The sequence below is a fragment of the Fukomys damarensis genome, unplaced genomic scaffold (genome assembly GCF_012274545.1).
Source record: "Fukomys damarensis isolate Sample0158 unplaced genomic scaffold, DMR_v1.0_HiC HiC_scaffold_2, whole genome shotgun sequence".
Lineage (NCBI taxonomy): Eukaryota > Metazoa > Chordata > Mammalia > Rodentia > Bathyergidae > Fukomys > Fukomys damarensis.
In genome coordinates, this window is record NW_022900914.1 from 9,633,493 (window position 1) to 9,649,358 (window position 15,866).

General features: G+C 51.4%; 1 protein-coding gene across 4 annotated transcripts in view; it reads left to right on the forward strand.

Moving 5' to 3' along the window:
- Plb1 (phospholipase B1) overlaps positions 1–15,866 on the forward strand; it is a 126,761-nt gene that overhangs the window by 81,224 nt on the left and 29,671 nt on the right. The window contains exons 30-43 of one of the 4 annotated variants that reach the window (XM_010604704.3): positions 124–162; positions 756–816; positions 1,231–1,289; positions 1,706–1,779; positions 5,769–5,812; positions 6,365–6,473; positions 7,741–7,792; positions 8,148–8,228; positions 8,784–8,849; positions 9,566–9,666; positions 11,054–11,135; positions 11,700–11,804; positions 12,775–12,870; positions 13,513–13,584. In XM_010604704.3, the coding sequence (XP_010603006.1) occupies positions 124–162; positions 756–816; positions 1,231–1,289; positions 1,706–1,779; positions 5,769–5,812; positions 6,365–6,473; positions 7,741–7,792; positions 8,148–8,228; positions 8,784–8,849; positions 9,566–9,666; positions 11,054–11,135; positions 11,700–11,804; positions 12,775–12,870; positions 13,513–13,584 (1,041 nt within the window). Of the gene's footprint in view, positions 1–123; positions 163–755; positions 817–1,230; positions 1,290–1,705; positions 1,780–5,768; positions 5,813–6,364; positions 6,474–7,740; positions 7,793–8,147; positions 8,229–8,783; positions 8,850–9,565; positions 9,667–11,053; positions 11,136–11,676; positions 11,805–12,774; positions 12,871–13,460; positions 13,585–15,866 lie in introns of those variants that run through there. The other 3 variants (XM_033763420.1, XM_033763419.1, XM_033763421.1) reach the window with 3 other exon arrangements.

Genomic DNA, 15,866 nt, shown 5'->3' on the forward strand with positions numbered 1-15,866 from the left:
TTCTACATCGTCATCTAGGGAAGGCCGGGGTGCATCCTGAACTAGAGCCCCTAATGGTCAGCATGGATGGGAGGGGCTGGGCTCAGACTGTGTGCCACCATTACTCACTCCCTCTGCCCACAGGTCTCGCCATTCCTGAGAACCTACAACAACAGCATAGAGGTATCTGCTAATTGCTCCCTTTTGCAAAGATCATCCACCCACCTATACTTTCAGAAGGCAGATGGAGCTCCTTAGCCAATCAAACCACAGTACCACCGAGGCACATGGAGGAGAAACATCCTCTTTACCACACGGGGGCAGGAGCAGAGGGTGGTACTGCTTGGGGTCATTTGTTGCAGCCTTGAGTCTCACACGGGGTAAAGGAGTGGTCTGGACTAGATTCACGGAGCTCAAGCTGGCTGCTGATGCTCAAAATCACCTTGGGTGACTTTGAGATTCCCTCACCAGGTGTAGAACTCAGAAACCTGTATGTTTTAAAGCCCTTTGGGTGGATCTGATGCCCAGCCAGCCCCTCTGGCCCCTTCTAACTGTGTGGTGTTGTGTGTGTGTGTGTGTGTGTGTGTTTGGTTTTTGTTTTTTGAGACAGGGTCTCACTACGTAGTTGAGACTGACCTGAAACTCACTATGTAGTCCAGGCTGGTTTCGAACTCACAGCGATCCTCCTGCCTCAGCCTCCCAAGTGCTGGGATTACAGGTGTGTGCCACCACGCCCGGCTCTAACTATGATTTTGGGATTCATTCTATGTTCTTAGGACCATGGGACCTGGCTGGCATGCGCAGACAGGACCCCTTCTGCCTCAACTCCCACTTCAGGTAAGCCCCCCTGACACACTAGAGCCCATCGCTCCACAACCTCTTACACACCATGGAGTAATATGATGAGACTTTTCTTAAGCTAACACACAAAACACGTTTATGACCAGAGCTTGTTTCCTGTCTGGGACGGGCACCTGTTTGCCACAAAATAAACTCTGGCAATATCATGCCCAGCAGACCCTAAAGTACCTGAGGCCAGAGCTCTTTCCTGCACTCCAGCCCCCTACAGCCAAACTGGCCCAGGATTAGTTTGTCATCCTGTCCTTGTATAATGTCTGTTCCTGTGGCAGCATGGACGCCCAGTCTTGCATGGTCCAAACATTCAAGCAGGTCTTGCTTGAAGCAAAAGGCACTAGGTTCTGACAGGCGGCCTCCTTCCTGCAGACCCAGCATGTCCCCTTACCTTTTCAGTGCATGCCCTGAGACCTGCAGATATCCATGTTGTGGCTGCTCTGGGGGATTCTCTGACTGTAAGGATCCTTGGGCCCCGGGAGGGTTGGGCATGGCTTGGCCATTGAAGATCCCTGCCCTCCTACGAACACTTCTTCCATAAACAAGGAACAAAATGCTGGTGATAGTATTATTAGCAGTCTCTCTGATTTGTAAAGCACTTGAGAGTTTTCAAAAACAGTCTGAAGAACTGCGCTCCAAGGGGCCCCGAAACTGCCCCATGGGAAGCACAGGGCCTGTCCCTGGTTTGGTCAAGAGGTGGCCATAGGCAGGGCAGGGATGGGGCTGGAGGGAGGGTCACAGAGGGGAGCCCGTGTCCCCTGCTCTCACGCTTTGTTCCTTCTGTGCTGAGTGCACTGGAAACCACCTCTGTGCCCTGTCACAGTCCCCGCCTCTTCTTGGACTTGCTAATCTCCCCCGTGATATGTTTTCAAAGGCCGGCAATGGAATTGGCTCCAAACCAGGCGACCTCCCCGATGTCACCACACAGTATCGGGGACTGTCCTATAGGTAATGTTAACCCTTGATCTCCTCCTCCCAGGGCTCACCCCCAGAGCTTGGGTGGGACTTTGACTCCTGTAAATGCCAAAGAAGGGGCTCTCCTTTCTATCCAGCAGGAACATTGGGTGGATGGAGAGGCTATTTCAGTTGACAGTCTTTTTATTTTTAAATTACACAGACAAAATAAACCAAGGCTCTTATCAGCCTCCTCAGTCAGCAAATCCAACATGAAATGTACCCGAAAGACTCCAGAGCCCAGAGTCTTCACCTGCCCACTCACATGTCTGTGTGCGTGTGTGGATGCTCCTGCATCTGTCTGTGTGTGTCTATTCCTGTTGATCTGTAGTCTCCCCTTTGTTTCTATGTGCCTGTACCCATCTGTACAGAAGAACTTCTAAGCCCGACATGCACTCCAGGGGGAAAGGACTAAGGCAAATTCACGGGGACCCCTGAGCCCCTCCTCCGGACTGGCACAGCCTTAAGTGTTGAGGCAGATGGGTGAAGGAACTGTATGGCAGGCATATGCTCAACTGGCAAGTGCTCTTTAGGAATAAAAGTCACCTGAATACAACAAGGACAGAAATGAGGGAGTAACTAACCTTCCAGCAGGGAAGGCCTCCCAGGGAAGGTGGTGCCCAGCAGCCCTGAAAGGTTTGCCATTAGACAAGTAGAAGAGGTAAGAAAGGACATGCAGGGGCTTGGGATTTAGCTCAGTGGTTCCGCTGCCTGCCTCACAAGCGCAACGACCCGAGTTCGATCCCTGGTACCAAAAAAGAAAAAGGAACCCAGATGCAGAAGTAGAAAAGCTCAGTGTCAGGGAGCAGCTGGTTGTAGGTATTCTTGCATTTCTTTCTATCCTAATAAAATGTGTCTTGCTGAATGTCTCAGAGTAATTGGTGAGTAGCTCAGATTTAATCTGGGGAAACAACCAGACCAAAGGCAGCCACGAGAGGGCAGTGAGCCCCAAAACGAGCAGTGGGTGGCACAGGGAACACATCTGTTGCCTGCCTGTTTTGGGGAAGCTAATGTGACTATCTCTGCAAGAAAGAGGTAACAAAGGGAATGAACAGGTCTGTGACTGACGGCTCTTCAGCCAGAGGTGAGGAGAGTCTCAGAGAGGGAGGGAGGCTTTGGGGGCAAGAGAGAGGCACCATCACAAAGCCTGTTGCCACCCACGGGAAGGAGCTGTGATGCCCTTAGTATGGGGCATCTTCCCCTCCCCCAGGGCCCAGGTCAGTACCTCCTACCTGAAGCCCCTATGTCCTCCCACGTCTTCAGCCAGGCCAGTGGGACCTAGTGGACTGCACAGAACACAGCAGAGCCTGGTCACTGCTCTCTCACCCAGTGTTGCTGAGGCTACAAGGAAAAGAAAGCCCAGAGGGGACGAAAGAGAAGGGAGCTTGTTCCAAGTTAGGAAAAGCACAGGTTGTGGCGGCTGCACACAGCCTGAGCTAAAGAAGGCAGTGACCTCCCGTCCTAAGGGAAAGAGAAAGCGAAGCAGACAAAACACACAGCAGATAGGTAAGCGACTCCTGGGGTAGTGAGGTGGTCAGCCCAGCTTCCCAGGCGGTTGGCTTGGCTGGGCTCCTGGAACCCTAATACTGTACAAAGGCCATCTCTCTAAAGTTTCTCTCTGCAGCTATGGAAAAATCTAGCCATCACTCTGTTCCCTCCAGGGGAATGTCTGGATTTTCTAGCTCTAACTTCAACACTCTCCGTCCAATGGCTGCTTTTCTTTTAAACCTTTTATTTGTCCTAAAGTTTCAAATATCCACCCCTAAACTCACCTGTGTTAACGAAGGAAGCGCTAGGCCAGACTCTAAGAGATGGTTTGAGTTGTGGTAGAAACTAGTTTCTCAAAGTGTGTTCTGTAGAACACTAATTCCACCCAAGAGGGGGAACTCCTTTGAGTTTTGGGGGAAGCAAGAAGGGCTACAGGCTATATCCTTCCTTTGGGCAAATTTACATGAATATTAGCATGACAAAGGCTCTGAGCAGTGCTGCATTGAAGAAATATCTGTTTTCATTTTGTGTTTGAGGTGGTATTTCCCTGAATTCCTGAATTCTTTGTTTATGATACCTATTCACATCCCCTGGGAACGGTCTGTGTAGTAAACCGATCTGAGTAAAGCAATGCTTTGAAGCCATCCACACTTCTAGGTTGGAAATACTAGTCCATTAACGGTTCCAGGTAATTTAAGAACCAGTTTTGGTCTTTTCTGCTGAGGAAACAGAGTAGATGGGAATATTTCCAAAGCCTGTGAGATGTTGCACCAGCGGATGGTAGTTCCAGTTTTGTCCAGTTCACCAGTGAGGCAGGCAGAGGTCTTTTAGACCATGGTCTTTTCTCCCACAGAAATGTGTTGTCTTGTTTGGGATCATTCAGTGGACCAACATGAAATACATACTTACCTACCAAAAGACATATTTCTTTTTTTTTTCAATTAGGACTTCAATCTCACATTGCCGAAGCTCCTTCAACAGATATTGTCGAGCATCTACCTACTTTACTTTTTTGTGGGTGACAACAGGTGAACAAGACCCAGCCACTGAGCCTGGAATGTTATAAACCCTATGTTCATTGAAGGGTCTAACATACTCTAGCACGGGTTTCTTTTGACACCATCTGTTTTCTTTTATGTTTTCATAGCTCTGATCAGGATGGTGACTAAAATAATTTTGTTCCTCCATATTAACCTGTACAATCTTTTTTTTTCCTAGACATTTTCACTCTAAAGTGGCACCAGGGAGAGATTCTCCCAGCCTGTTGGCCTTGGTCCAATGCCGTACTTCTTTTAGCACCAAGATCCCTTTAAACAAGAAATCACAGTACTGTGTTTATTGAAAGGGAAAAGAAGGCAGAGTTGGAAGACAATAATAAGAAGCGGTATAGGGATTTTTTTTTCCTCTCTCTAATGTAAAATGCTCCTGTTTGGTACCTTTGGTCCAGAGAAAGAACCAGGAAGCAGCTGAAATGGCAGCTTTGTGGAAAATAATTGGAAGCACGTGTACAACCTCTGGCCCTGTTAGGTTCAGACGTGGATGGGCAGTGGGCAAGAGAACTGAGTGCGTAGAAAAGTGAGGCTTACCCTAGCGGCCTTTTCCCTACCACATGGGCTGTTTGCTCAGCCTGTCACAGGGTCCCCAATCAGCCTGGTACAAGAAACAGTCCACTTCATTCCAAGTATCTCTTGAATGAAGAACAGCTAGGACTGATCCATGGCCATCCTGTAGAAGTCCCTGCTACTGGGGTGAGTGCTTGGGCTGTGTTCTGAAAAATCAGCTGGCCTGGACTGAGACTCTGGGATAGAGGACAGAGGCACGGAAGCAAAACGACAGTAAATACGGTACATCTGAATATCGAGTTTTGTTAAAACAAATATTTCTCTCCTTGACTCTTATATGTGGTGCTCGATGTAAACACGTGAAAGGAAATAGAGGCTTTTAGAGTGTCTTGAGGTTAGGTTAGACGAAATTAGAGCAAGCGTTGGAAGGCAGCGAGAGGCTGTCCTCTGAACATTCCAGCATAATTTACCTGACACTGGCCAGTGAAGAGTTTATCTATGTTCCAAAGGTTTCCCACTCAGGCTGGGTCCCAGTTACTCTTAGCAACTTAGCTAATCTCTAGGCCCCTCAGTTTTCTACTCTGTAGAATGGAGAAAGTCACATCTACCTCATAAACTTGTTGGGAGATGAGAACCAGTACAGGATCTATCTACTCCGTGCTGAGCACACAGTGTGTTCTTGGCTAAGGGCCCTCCTTCCTGATATGGTCAAGAGAAGAAAAAGCTTTTTCTACCTTCAAATTCTGGATGTGTGGGAGGGACCCAACCATAGGTGAATTTAAAATTTTCTCAGGATGTCTCAAATACCAAGAGGTGGGTCTGCCTCGCCTCACGGGTGCTTCCTGGCCCTGAGAAGGGTGGGGTGGCCTTGTCGTAAAGCTTGTGTATTGACTCCATCTCTCTCTCCTTCACTGGCTGGCTCGCTCCCTGCAGTTCCGGTGGGGATGGCTCCCTGGCAAATGTGACCACCTTACCTAGTAAGTAACCACCAAGGGCTCAAGCATGTCCTGTCAGTCATCTGATTCCCAGGCATCCAGGGAGCATCTTCCGGTAAAGAAAGGAATGACATTCCTCTCTGGACCACCAGTGTGGGAGGAGGGGGAGGCTATGGGCCGGCAGCCAGAGTGGGTGGAACGGAGACTGGAGGTGTGGGTTCTGGGCCTTACCCTCTCTGCAAGCTTGTGAGGTGACTTAGGGCAAGATACCAGACTCTGTGAGCCTCCAGTTTTTCAACTGGTCCGGGGGTGCTGAGACAAATGACATAGGGACCTTTCATTGCACTTTGGGTTGTATAAAGATATTTTGAAGTGAGAGGCTCTTACTGCCTGGGCCATTTTGCCATTAAGTCATTTCAGTTCACAGAGGTCCCAGTTTATGCCAGGCACCCTCCTGGGCTCCCTGCCTTTCCTGGGGAATCATAAGGACAATGGTACAGCCCACCACGGGGACTCAGACCCTGTGGTACAAGGGGAGGCACCTTGGCCCTTTGTCCTGAGCACTCTGTACCTTGTTCACCTTTCTTTCTTCAGATATCCTCCTGGAGTTTAACAGAAACCTCACCGGTTACGCGGTGGGCACTGGTGATGCCAACGATGCGAATGCATTCCTCAACCAGGCTGTTCCTGGAGCGAAGGCTGAGTACGGCGTGGGGGTGCTGTGGAGTGGGGAGCTGAGACACGCTGCTGATGCATTCAGATCGCAGTACTGGCCTCTGGGTGTCGAGGGACCTTCATTCATCTGCAGCAATGACTTCAGAGGATAGCACTGCCCTTCCCTGCTGTCCCTGTGACCAGTCCACGGCAGGGAAGAGAGGGGCTGGAGCCTGCGGAAAGGGTGGTGCTCCTACAGCGACTGCCACTCCTAGCCCTGGTTTAACTCACCAGTTTTTCAGTGTTTAAAACTTATGTAGGCCTAATGGTGCCAGAGAGACCTGCTCTCCCTGAAGGCCCCCCATGGATGGGCAAGCCAGAATCTCCAGAGTAGGAGGACTCTGCTTCCCTTGCCCTCTTATGGAGCTACCGAAAAGGAAAACAGAGCTGAGAGGCTGGGAAAGCAGCATCCTAGGATGATCTTCAAAGGGGGCTGGGGCTCCTGCTTCACGCAGCCTCTGACCCAAACACCTGAGCTTCTCCCACAGTGTCATCTTCCTGCTCAGCCCTGCACACTCTGGTTGAGCACGGCCCCCAGTTCTGCTCACTTGACCTAGAAATCGAAATAGCTTGGAACAGATGGTCCCTGCATCTGATTGTCCTGTGGATCTATCACTTAGACCTATAACAGGGCTCTAAACAAGGGTGTTGAGGTGCCTGAGAGTTCTTCCTTCCGTGAATTAGAAACCTCGGCATGAAAGTTTGAGACATTCCCAAAACTCACCTCAATAACATAAGTGTACAGTATATACTAACCTATATAGAGCAGTCATTTTTATGAGACAAATCAGCCACTGGGAGAAGCAAAGAGGAAGCAATTGTGTCAGTGTGAGCATTGTTACAGTTATTGTGCTTCAACATCACACTCAGCTTTCTGTCAGCCAGGAGGGCAAGGGTGGATGAAGCACGCTAAAACTTTTGTGAGTCTAATTGCAAGATCTTTCCAATGGTTTCTTAGCATAGAATCCCAAGAGTCATTTTGCAGGTGGCACCGTAGAAGGAGATGGTGAGCAACACACGCAGGTGGCAGTACCTTTGACTACAGCTTTAGGGCAACGCACAGTTGACTTTTCACAAAGATATCTGCTATAACAACTCTCCAGAAGAGCCAAGGAGCTTCTGGCCTCTGAGCCTAGGGATCTCTGCAGCTCAGTCAGTGAGGGTGGTTTCCCTGGAAGCTCTGGTTTGGGCTGTTGAGGAGGAAAAGTACGGGCACTCCCCCTCGGTGGGAGAACTGATTGTTCTTTCTTTATCAGGGATCTCATGAAGCAAGTCCAGAGTCTGGTGCAGAAGATGAAAGATGACCGGGTGAGTCAGGCCTATGGTTATGATAACATTAATGGAATGGTTTGCCATGGAAAGCAGTGATCCCCGTGTGTCTAGAGGCATTTAAGCAGAGGTGGGGCTGCTCCTTGTCTGACATCCTGTAGAGGACATTGTGTCAATGTGGAGAGGACTATGGTGGTTGCAGTGACCCTGAAAGTCCCTCCAGGTACCTGGGTATCTGTGGCCTATAAATAAACCTCTCAAATTCTGTTGGCTCTGAGATTCTGATTGTATTGTTTCAAGAGAACAAGGAAGTCATAGAGGATGACTGGACTTCCTAGATCTATCATGTTTTAGTTTGATGGGAATCAACAAGGATCTTCCTCTCTTCATGTAGAGAATAAATTTCCAGGAAGACTGGAAGGTCATCACGGTGCTGATTGGAGCCAGTGATTTGTGTCACCACTGCACAGATTCGGTAATGCAGCCAGGACCTAGGCCTATTCCTTGCTCCTCACTTTGGCCAGTGGGCTTTGCAGATCCTCTCTGAGAACAGTCCCTAGAACCAACCCTAAGAGCACCCAGTTCTGCCTGTGCTAGCACACGTGGCACAACACATGTGCATACACGTACAGCCTCTTCTTACCCCATGACCCTCAGGTTCCTGGTGCTGTTTTCACATCCCACGTGGTGAGGTAGCAGGTGACAGACATACGCTATTCCTACTCCTCTCTCGTACTACTCTTGAGAATGCAGAAAGAAAAGAGATTGTAGACCCCAGGCAGTTGGGTGAGGACTCTCCACTTTCTGCTTCCAAACTAAAGCTCTGGCCAAAGATGCCAGTCCTCTTGGTGGCCATCTGTGACAACAGTGAGTTGTCAACTGTTCCTCTCAGTTTCTGCCATGCTGAGCTAGTTACAGCTGGAGGCCAGAGGGAAAACAAGTCCTTGGGGTTGGAATGGGGTCACCTACGGCTGCCCCCACTGCCCTCTCACTGGAACCAACTCCTTTCCCTCCCTCATGTCTCTTCCAGAATCTGTATTCTGCAGACAACTTTTTTAACCATCTCCGCAATGCCTTGGACGTCCTGCATAGAGAGGTGGGTGACAGGATGTCCTGCGTAGAGACCTCCAACATGGTGGGGGTAAAGGTGGGTCGGGGAAGAGTTATGAAAGCTCCCCTTCCTTCAAGGAGAGAGACAAGAGCATGGGCTCCTTCCCTGTCCACTCCCAAGCAAGCCTCATTCCACATGGAATCAGCCCCAAAGGACCTCAGATTTGGAGGAAGGAAGGCAGTGTTGTCTAATTGGCACTGTAGCCTCAAGTCTCCCCACCGTGGTGCCATCCTCTGTCAAGAACAAGCTGCCCAATGACCAGGTCCCAGGGAGTGTTCTGAGAACCAGCCGCCCTCCAGGGCAACTGAATCCCTCTGCCTCCTCAGCAGCACCAGACCAGGCTGGACTGGTGGGATTTTTGTCAAGGCCCCGTAGCCTGCTAAGTAGGTCACATATCCCACCAAATTTAAAATTAATGATTTGGGGCTTAGTAAGTGATAGCTGGACAGGGCTGACCCCTTAGTGGTTACTATCCTACTCCAGGAGGTGCAGCAGCCCACGTGAGTGTGTCCTTGTGTAGTCGTGTGACACAGTTTGCCATGCCCTGTGAGGTGGCCCAGTGTGGACTCCTCCCCAAAGCTCTACTCCAGAGTGGCCTGAGCTGGAGGTCCCAGGCTAGCCAGCTGCCATGTCTCCAGGTCCCAAGGCAGGCCAGGGAGGAAGCCCCAAAGCCTCTCTCTCACCTGCAACTTGGCCCTCAGGTGCCCAGAGCCCTGGTCAACCTCGTGGACTTCATGAATCCCAGGGTCGTGCGGCAGGTGTTCTTGGGGAACCCAGACAAGTGCCCGGTGCAGCAGGCCAGGTAGGCAGCTGCTGACCACCCCAGGCTGGAGACACCCTTACCCCATGGTCAGGCCCACATGCAGCAGTGACTCTTCGAGGCCTTTCTGACTTGGTCTGTCCACGTGTCCATGTCTGTACAAAAGGACTTGGGCCCGAATCACCCACTTCTGGGAGATAGGAATGTTGGTTCTGCTCCCTCTTATCCAGTCCCAAGGTGCCAGGTGCTAACTAGGGACTTCTGTGCCACTGGGAGCCATGAGGCTGATATTTGCATAGAGTAGCCTAGACTGTGAAGGGGCAGCATCCTAGGAGGTGTGTGTGTGTGTGTGGTCAGACATTAAAGGCAGGAAGTGGGACATGCAGAACTTCAGATTGGGACTGATCTGTTGCATAGACTAGGCAGCAGGTCTGTGGACAAGTGTTTCATTCTTCTTACACAATACTTATACGTACATCCATTGATTAAACAAATCTCATTGAACTTACTGTGTATGCAGCGCTGTTCTAAGTGCTTTAGAACTCTTTTCAACTTTATGGTAGTGCAAAAGCCATGTGCACTCACTAGAAACCAGACTTGGAATTTTGAGTTTTGACTTTTTTCCTGGGCTGGCAATGTGTACTATGCACCTCTGGTATGTGGTACTGTGCTGTCCCATGATTCCAGGCAGGAGCACAGCACTGTGGCCATCAGCCCTACAGATCCAGGGGAAACAACCAACACTCCACGGTGCATGGCATTGCTACCCTGTGATGGTCAGTAGGTTAGGTGTAGTAAATGCATTTTTAATGGAAAAGATTTTCAACTTCTCATGGGCTTATATGGATATCATAAATTGAGCAGCACCACTAGCCCGGTGGGCTTGGTGGCACACACCTATAATCCCAGTACTTGGGGATCGCTGTGAGTTTGAGACCAGCCTGAATTACATGGTAAGACCCTGTCTCAAAAAAAGAAAGGAAGGAAGGAAAAGAAAAGAGTACCTCTAACCTTTTAACATTAAGTACATATAGATGTGAATTGATTCACCGTAAAACAAAAGGGAACAGTGTGGCGCTGAAGGAGTTGGGTGCATGAACATCAAAGGCAAAACAAGAAAAAAAAAAAACAACCCTGCTCCCACACCAGAGAACTAGTTATTTTTAAAGCACCGTATTCTTATTTCCTAAACTCATTTGCCCAGGACCTGCAGTCCATTGCCAGTGCATGTTCACAGGGAGGGTGCTCATGGGCCCCATTTCCTCCCTGGACCTAGCCTGGCCCCCGAGCACAAACTGTGGAGCCTCCAGCCACACGTGCAACTTAACCAGGGCACAGGCGAAGCCCTCATGCCCACCCCAGGAGGCCCAAAGGCTGCCGCGCCTGAACGGAGCTTTGGCTCTGGGCTCCTCCACTTCCCTCTTTGCAGCGTCTTGTGCAACTGTGTCCTGACCCCAAGGGAGAACTCCTACGAGCTGGCCAAGCTGGATGCCCTCACCCAAGCCTACCAGGTGAGAGAAAGACAGGCTCTTTCCTATGTCCTCTCCACACGCGCTCTGACATCACAGCCCAGGGGCCCCTGGGAGGCATGCAAGGAATGAAGACCTCAGCCTCCCAGCCTCCGGGGCCCTTCCTCTGTCCCACGTCAGGATTGGGATGACAAAGCTCTCATGGCTGAGCTGCCCCTGGGGGCTTCATTCCAGTTCTGGCCAGTAGTTCTGGGTGTCCAGAAGGCCACCCCAGAGGCCCAGCCGCCCTCTCCTCTCTCGCCTGAGCCCCCCCCCCCGACCCCTGCAGACTGCCCATGAGAAGGAGAGTTTGAGGCTGGGAGCCTGGGAGTATGCAGATTTTATTCCTGTGGGATCCCGTCTAGCCCTTCAGAGAGTGCAGATCATTAAAACCAAAACCCAGCCACACTCTACCCTCTTTCCAAAGTCTCCAAAAAGAGATCTGCCTTTGTGTTCTCAAGGACGGGGCTGAGTCAGTGCCCCTGTCCGGGACGGTGAGGGCAGGGGTGCTTCTCCCACCCGCCTTTTCCTACCTGTGCTGAAGGTCCTGTGTGCTGATGTCCCCAGAGCAGCATACGCAAGCTGGTGGAGTCAGGCCGCTATGACACCCGGGAGGACTTCTCCGTGGTATTGCAGCCCTTCTTCCTCAACATCCAGCTCCCTGTCCTGGAGGTACGCACCCCCCCAACCAGAGGGACATGTTGCCATGGTGTTAGCAGGTGGGCAGTCCCGGCAGAGATGCCAAATGCTTCTGCGGGCCTACAGATGAAAAGGGAGAATCAGTTCCCAGGTGCTTTTCTGGGTGCAGAAGTTCCTGTAGCCTCTGAGAACAGCCTCCGTCGTGTTGAGCACCTACTGTGTGCCAGACCCTGCACCTGTTTTTGTATGTTTTACCATCCCATATCCTCCCTAAAATCAACTAGGCAATAAGGCACAGAGAAGCAAGATTCAAAGGTATCTAACTCCGCGTTATTAACTTTCTGCCATGCACATGGTCTCTATCTCATGCAACCTGGCAATGACAAAGGAGGGGCTTGGGGTTACGTTGCCAACCCTGGGCCGTGCTCTTTACTGGGTGCTTCCACTGGAATGGAAGATCTGTGAGTGGAGCAGGTGGGGGCTTTATCCCAAGGCCTCTCCTAATTGGAGGGAAGCTAGGAGAACAGACTTTGCACATCCCCAAGCACACAAGAGGGAGGAGCGGAAGGCAGGTGGCACCTTGCCCTCGTGCCAGCTTTGCCCAAGCCTGCCCAGGGTTCGTCTCCACTGTCCACCACCATCACCACCACCAGGACCAGTGATCTGCAGGCTGGGACATCGCTTTTCCCTGCCTGACTGGTCTGGGAGGGGAGCTAGTCTACAGCCTCAGCTAGGCACACAAATAAGTGTGCCTAAAAATAAACAGTGCACCTTTTTATTAAATAAAGGGGAGATGTGCAGCCAAAAAGGAGGACGAGGGCTTAGGGTTATGTGTGGATTTATTCTTGTCTCACACTTCAAGAGAGCAGACCCTGTAGAAAAAGTGACCTGGAGCCCCCCCAGGGGAGCAGGGCACTGCCTGGTCTTCCCCAGGAGTCAGATCAAGGGCTGTGGCTCCCTCTTACCTAGCTGGATCATGAGGAAGGATACTTGTCTCTTTCAGGATGGGCGTCCCGATACCTCCTTCTTTGCCCCAGACTGCATCCACCCAAGCCAGAAATTCCACTCCCAACTCTCTAGAGCCCTTTGGGTCAATATGGTAAGATAATTGGAGTGTTGCTGGGGTTCTAATCTAGAGCAAAGCATTAACCCTGATAAAAGGGCCAGACTTTTGGCCAAGCATGGTGGCCCATGACTATAATTCCAGCACTTGGGGAGGCTGAGGCAGGAAGATTAAAAGTTTGAGCCCAGTCTGGTCAACTTAGTGAGACTCTTTGTCAAAAGAAAAAAGTACTTCAATGCAAAGGCCCTGGGTTCAATCTTAAGTATTGGAAAAAAATGGTGGGGCAGAAGCTATAGAATGGAACACAGGGAGCTGTGAAGGGTCTGCATGGCCTGGGCTTCACTACACGTTCTCTGCTTGGAACCATGAGGAATGCTCTCTACATAAAAGTCAGGTAGAAGTCCCATGTTCCGTCAACACTTCCCATGTGCCCACATCCTCGGGCAGCTTAAACTGTGGGATCTCACTGTAGCCCTTCCCAGGAAGAGCAGTGTTACGAATTTCTGAGGACGGTGAGTCCCAGAGGAGCTGAGTAACTTGCTCAGTATCCCACGGTGGGCAATCGGCAGAGTAAGGAGTGGCAAACTTAACCCCCAAGGTTAAGTTCTGAGCCTTCCCCACTGCAGGGTGCTGCCAGGGAATGGGCATGCCGGTGACTTCCTTTCCTTCCCTGATCAGCTTGAACCACTGGGAAAGAAAACCAATACCCTGGACCTGGCAGCAGACATCCGCCTGCCCTGCCCCACCCAGGTATTTGTTCCTCTCCAGAACCTACCGCTTCCCTCTTGTCCCCCAGACCATCCTGGCCCACTGCCCATCCTGTGCCTGGGGTGAGGTTGGGGCTGAGAGGGGACACGGACTCCAGGGGAGCAGGGAAGATGATGAGAACACACCGCAGAGGCGGTTGCTTCTTTGGGGATGGGAGAAGCAGCGGGACCCACGTGGAAGGAAAGGGGCTGGGCGGTTGTAGCAAGGGTCGCAAGGAGGATTACTGGTGCCAGAGGCAGGCTCATTTTGGCAGCGGCTTCTGGGACAGAGAGAACCAGCTGCCTGCAGGTGAGAAGATGTAGCAAGAGGCCAGGCAGGCTCAGAAGTGGTGGTCAGAGAGTGTCAAGCCTGGACTGCAGAGTTCCAGCTCCGAGACGGTCAAAGAGGGCAGCACAGGGCAGTCTGAGCTGTGTGCAGGAGGGGAGAAGAGGACCAATCAGCCTGCAGTCAGAGTGAGAACAGCTCAGATCCTTTTAAGGAGGAATATGTATGCGGTGGTTGTTAAGCTTGATTTCAGGCCTGGGGGTGGGAGTTCATGTTCCCATTGCCTTCAGCTCCCATCTTACAGCCTTTTAACCAAATAAGGGCAAGGCCAGAGAGCCTGCAGTGGCAATAAAAGCAGAGTGCCTGACCTACAGCAGGGAGGCTGGTTTCCCTCAGGGGTCAGGCTGCACCGACCTCTCCTACCCTCCTGGCTGAGTGGAGGCCGGGCAAGGGCCTGCAGCTCCCCAGGTAGGTGTCCGCTGGGCCTGGGGCAGAGGGAACACCTGTGCCCAGACCCTTGCCACCACTCATTGTCCTCTCCACCCCAGCCTTGGGCCCAGGCTCAGTCTGATGTCCCTCAGCCTCACCAGGAGAGCAGGGCCAGATGGACGTGATGCAGTGCAGCGCACTTGCTAGGCCTGGGGACTGGAGCGATAGAGTCAAACCGTGCAACCGCCAGTTCCCCATGGATGCCTCCAGTCCAGAGAGTCCTGTGCAGGCTGAGGGGTGGGCAAGGTCCCTGCTGCCACGTGGAAACCCTTCATTGCTACACCCTGAGGAGGTTCAGGAGGGTCTAGGAAGAGGCCAGGGCAATGTAGGTAGTGGGAGTTTTGGAGACTCAAAAGCATAACTAAAAGTATTTCACTATTTTTACACTCTGAGGACCATAATGAATATCAGCCGTGAAGGGCCCTCTCCAAATTGTTAACCCCACTTCCATTAAGTAGCAAAAATAATCATACCAAGAGTTACCCTTTGCTCTTTCTCCCCAAAATATAAAATACCAAGTTGGTGTCTGGCCACTGGGTCAGGGAAATCTGCATCACCACAGGATTCAAAAGAAAGAGCTCTGCCTCTCCCCATCCCTATGTAGGTGACACTCTACCCAGCTTCTCCAGCCACAGGGGCTCAGCCCCGCCCTGTGGAACCTCTGCTGAGCTGGGTAGAGCCCGGTGGAACCACTGGAGAGCCGAGGAGAGGACACCCACCCTCCTAGAGCCAGGAGAAGCCCAGCCTGAGAGAAGCTGTTGCTAAGCAACCCTGGAGCCCATTCCAGGATGGTCCATCTGTTGGCCAGGCCAGCTTCACCGTGCTGTGCCCCAAGTACCATCTGCTCCCTCCCATGTGCCTCGGAGTCACGCAAAAGTCCACCAGCATCTCCGTGTGAGCCCACGGGGACAGGCAGCACATAATTTCTGTCCTAGCTGTGTCTAAACATAGAAGCAACAGGCAGGTCACAGGGGAAGGCTGCAGCCGAGGAGATGGGAGCTGGTGCAGCCTCCTGCTTCTCCTGCCCGGTCGCCAGCTGCACTGCTGGTACTTTTGCCATGCAGGTGGGGCAGCTGCCCAGCACCTGGATTTCTGTTGGATTTTCAAGTTGGATGAGGTGTTGTACAGCCAACTTTGGATTATCCCTGTGGACTGTGACTTTTTTTCCTCCCTGATTTCATCGGCTCTCTGCCTACTCCTTCCCTAAGCCCAGTGTAGCTGAACAGACCACCTGAGAGACCAGCTCCATCCATCCTATCCAGCTGTTATTCTTCTTGTCCTCTCTTGTCGAAGTTAACCACCCTCCTCCTTAAAGTGTGTTCTTCTCTGGACTTGTGGATACCAAGCCACCTTGAGTTTTCTGTTTTTCTGATTGCAATCCCTTTCCTCTCCTAATTCTGAAAATGCATGTCTTCTCCAACTTTTTTGGCTCAGTCCTATTCTTTTCCCTCTCTCTCTCTCTCTCCCTCCCTCTCTCTCTCTCTCTCTCTCTCCCCCTCTCTCCCTCTCTC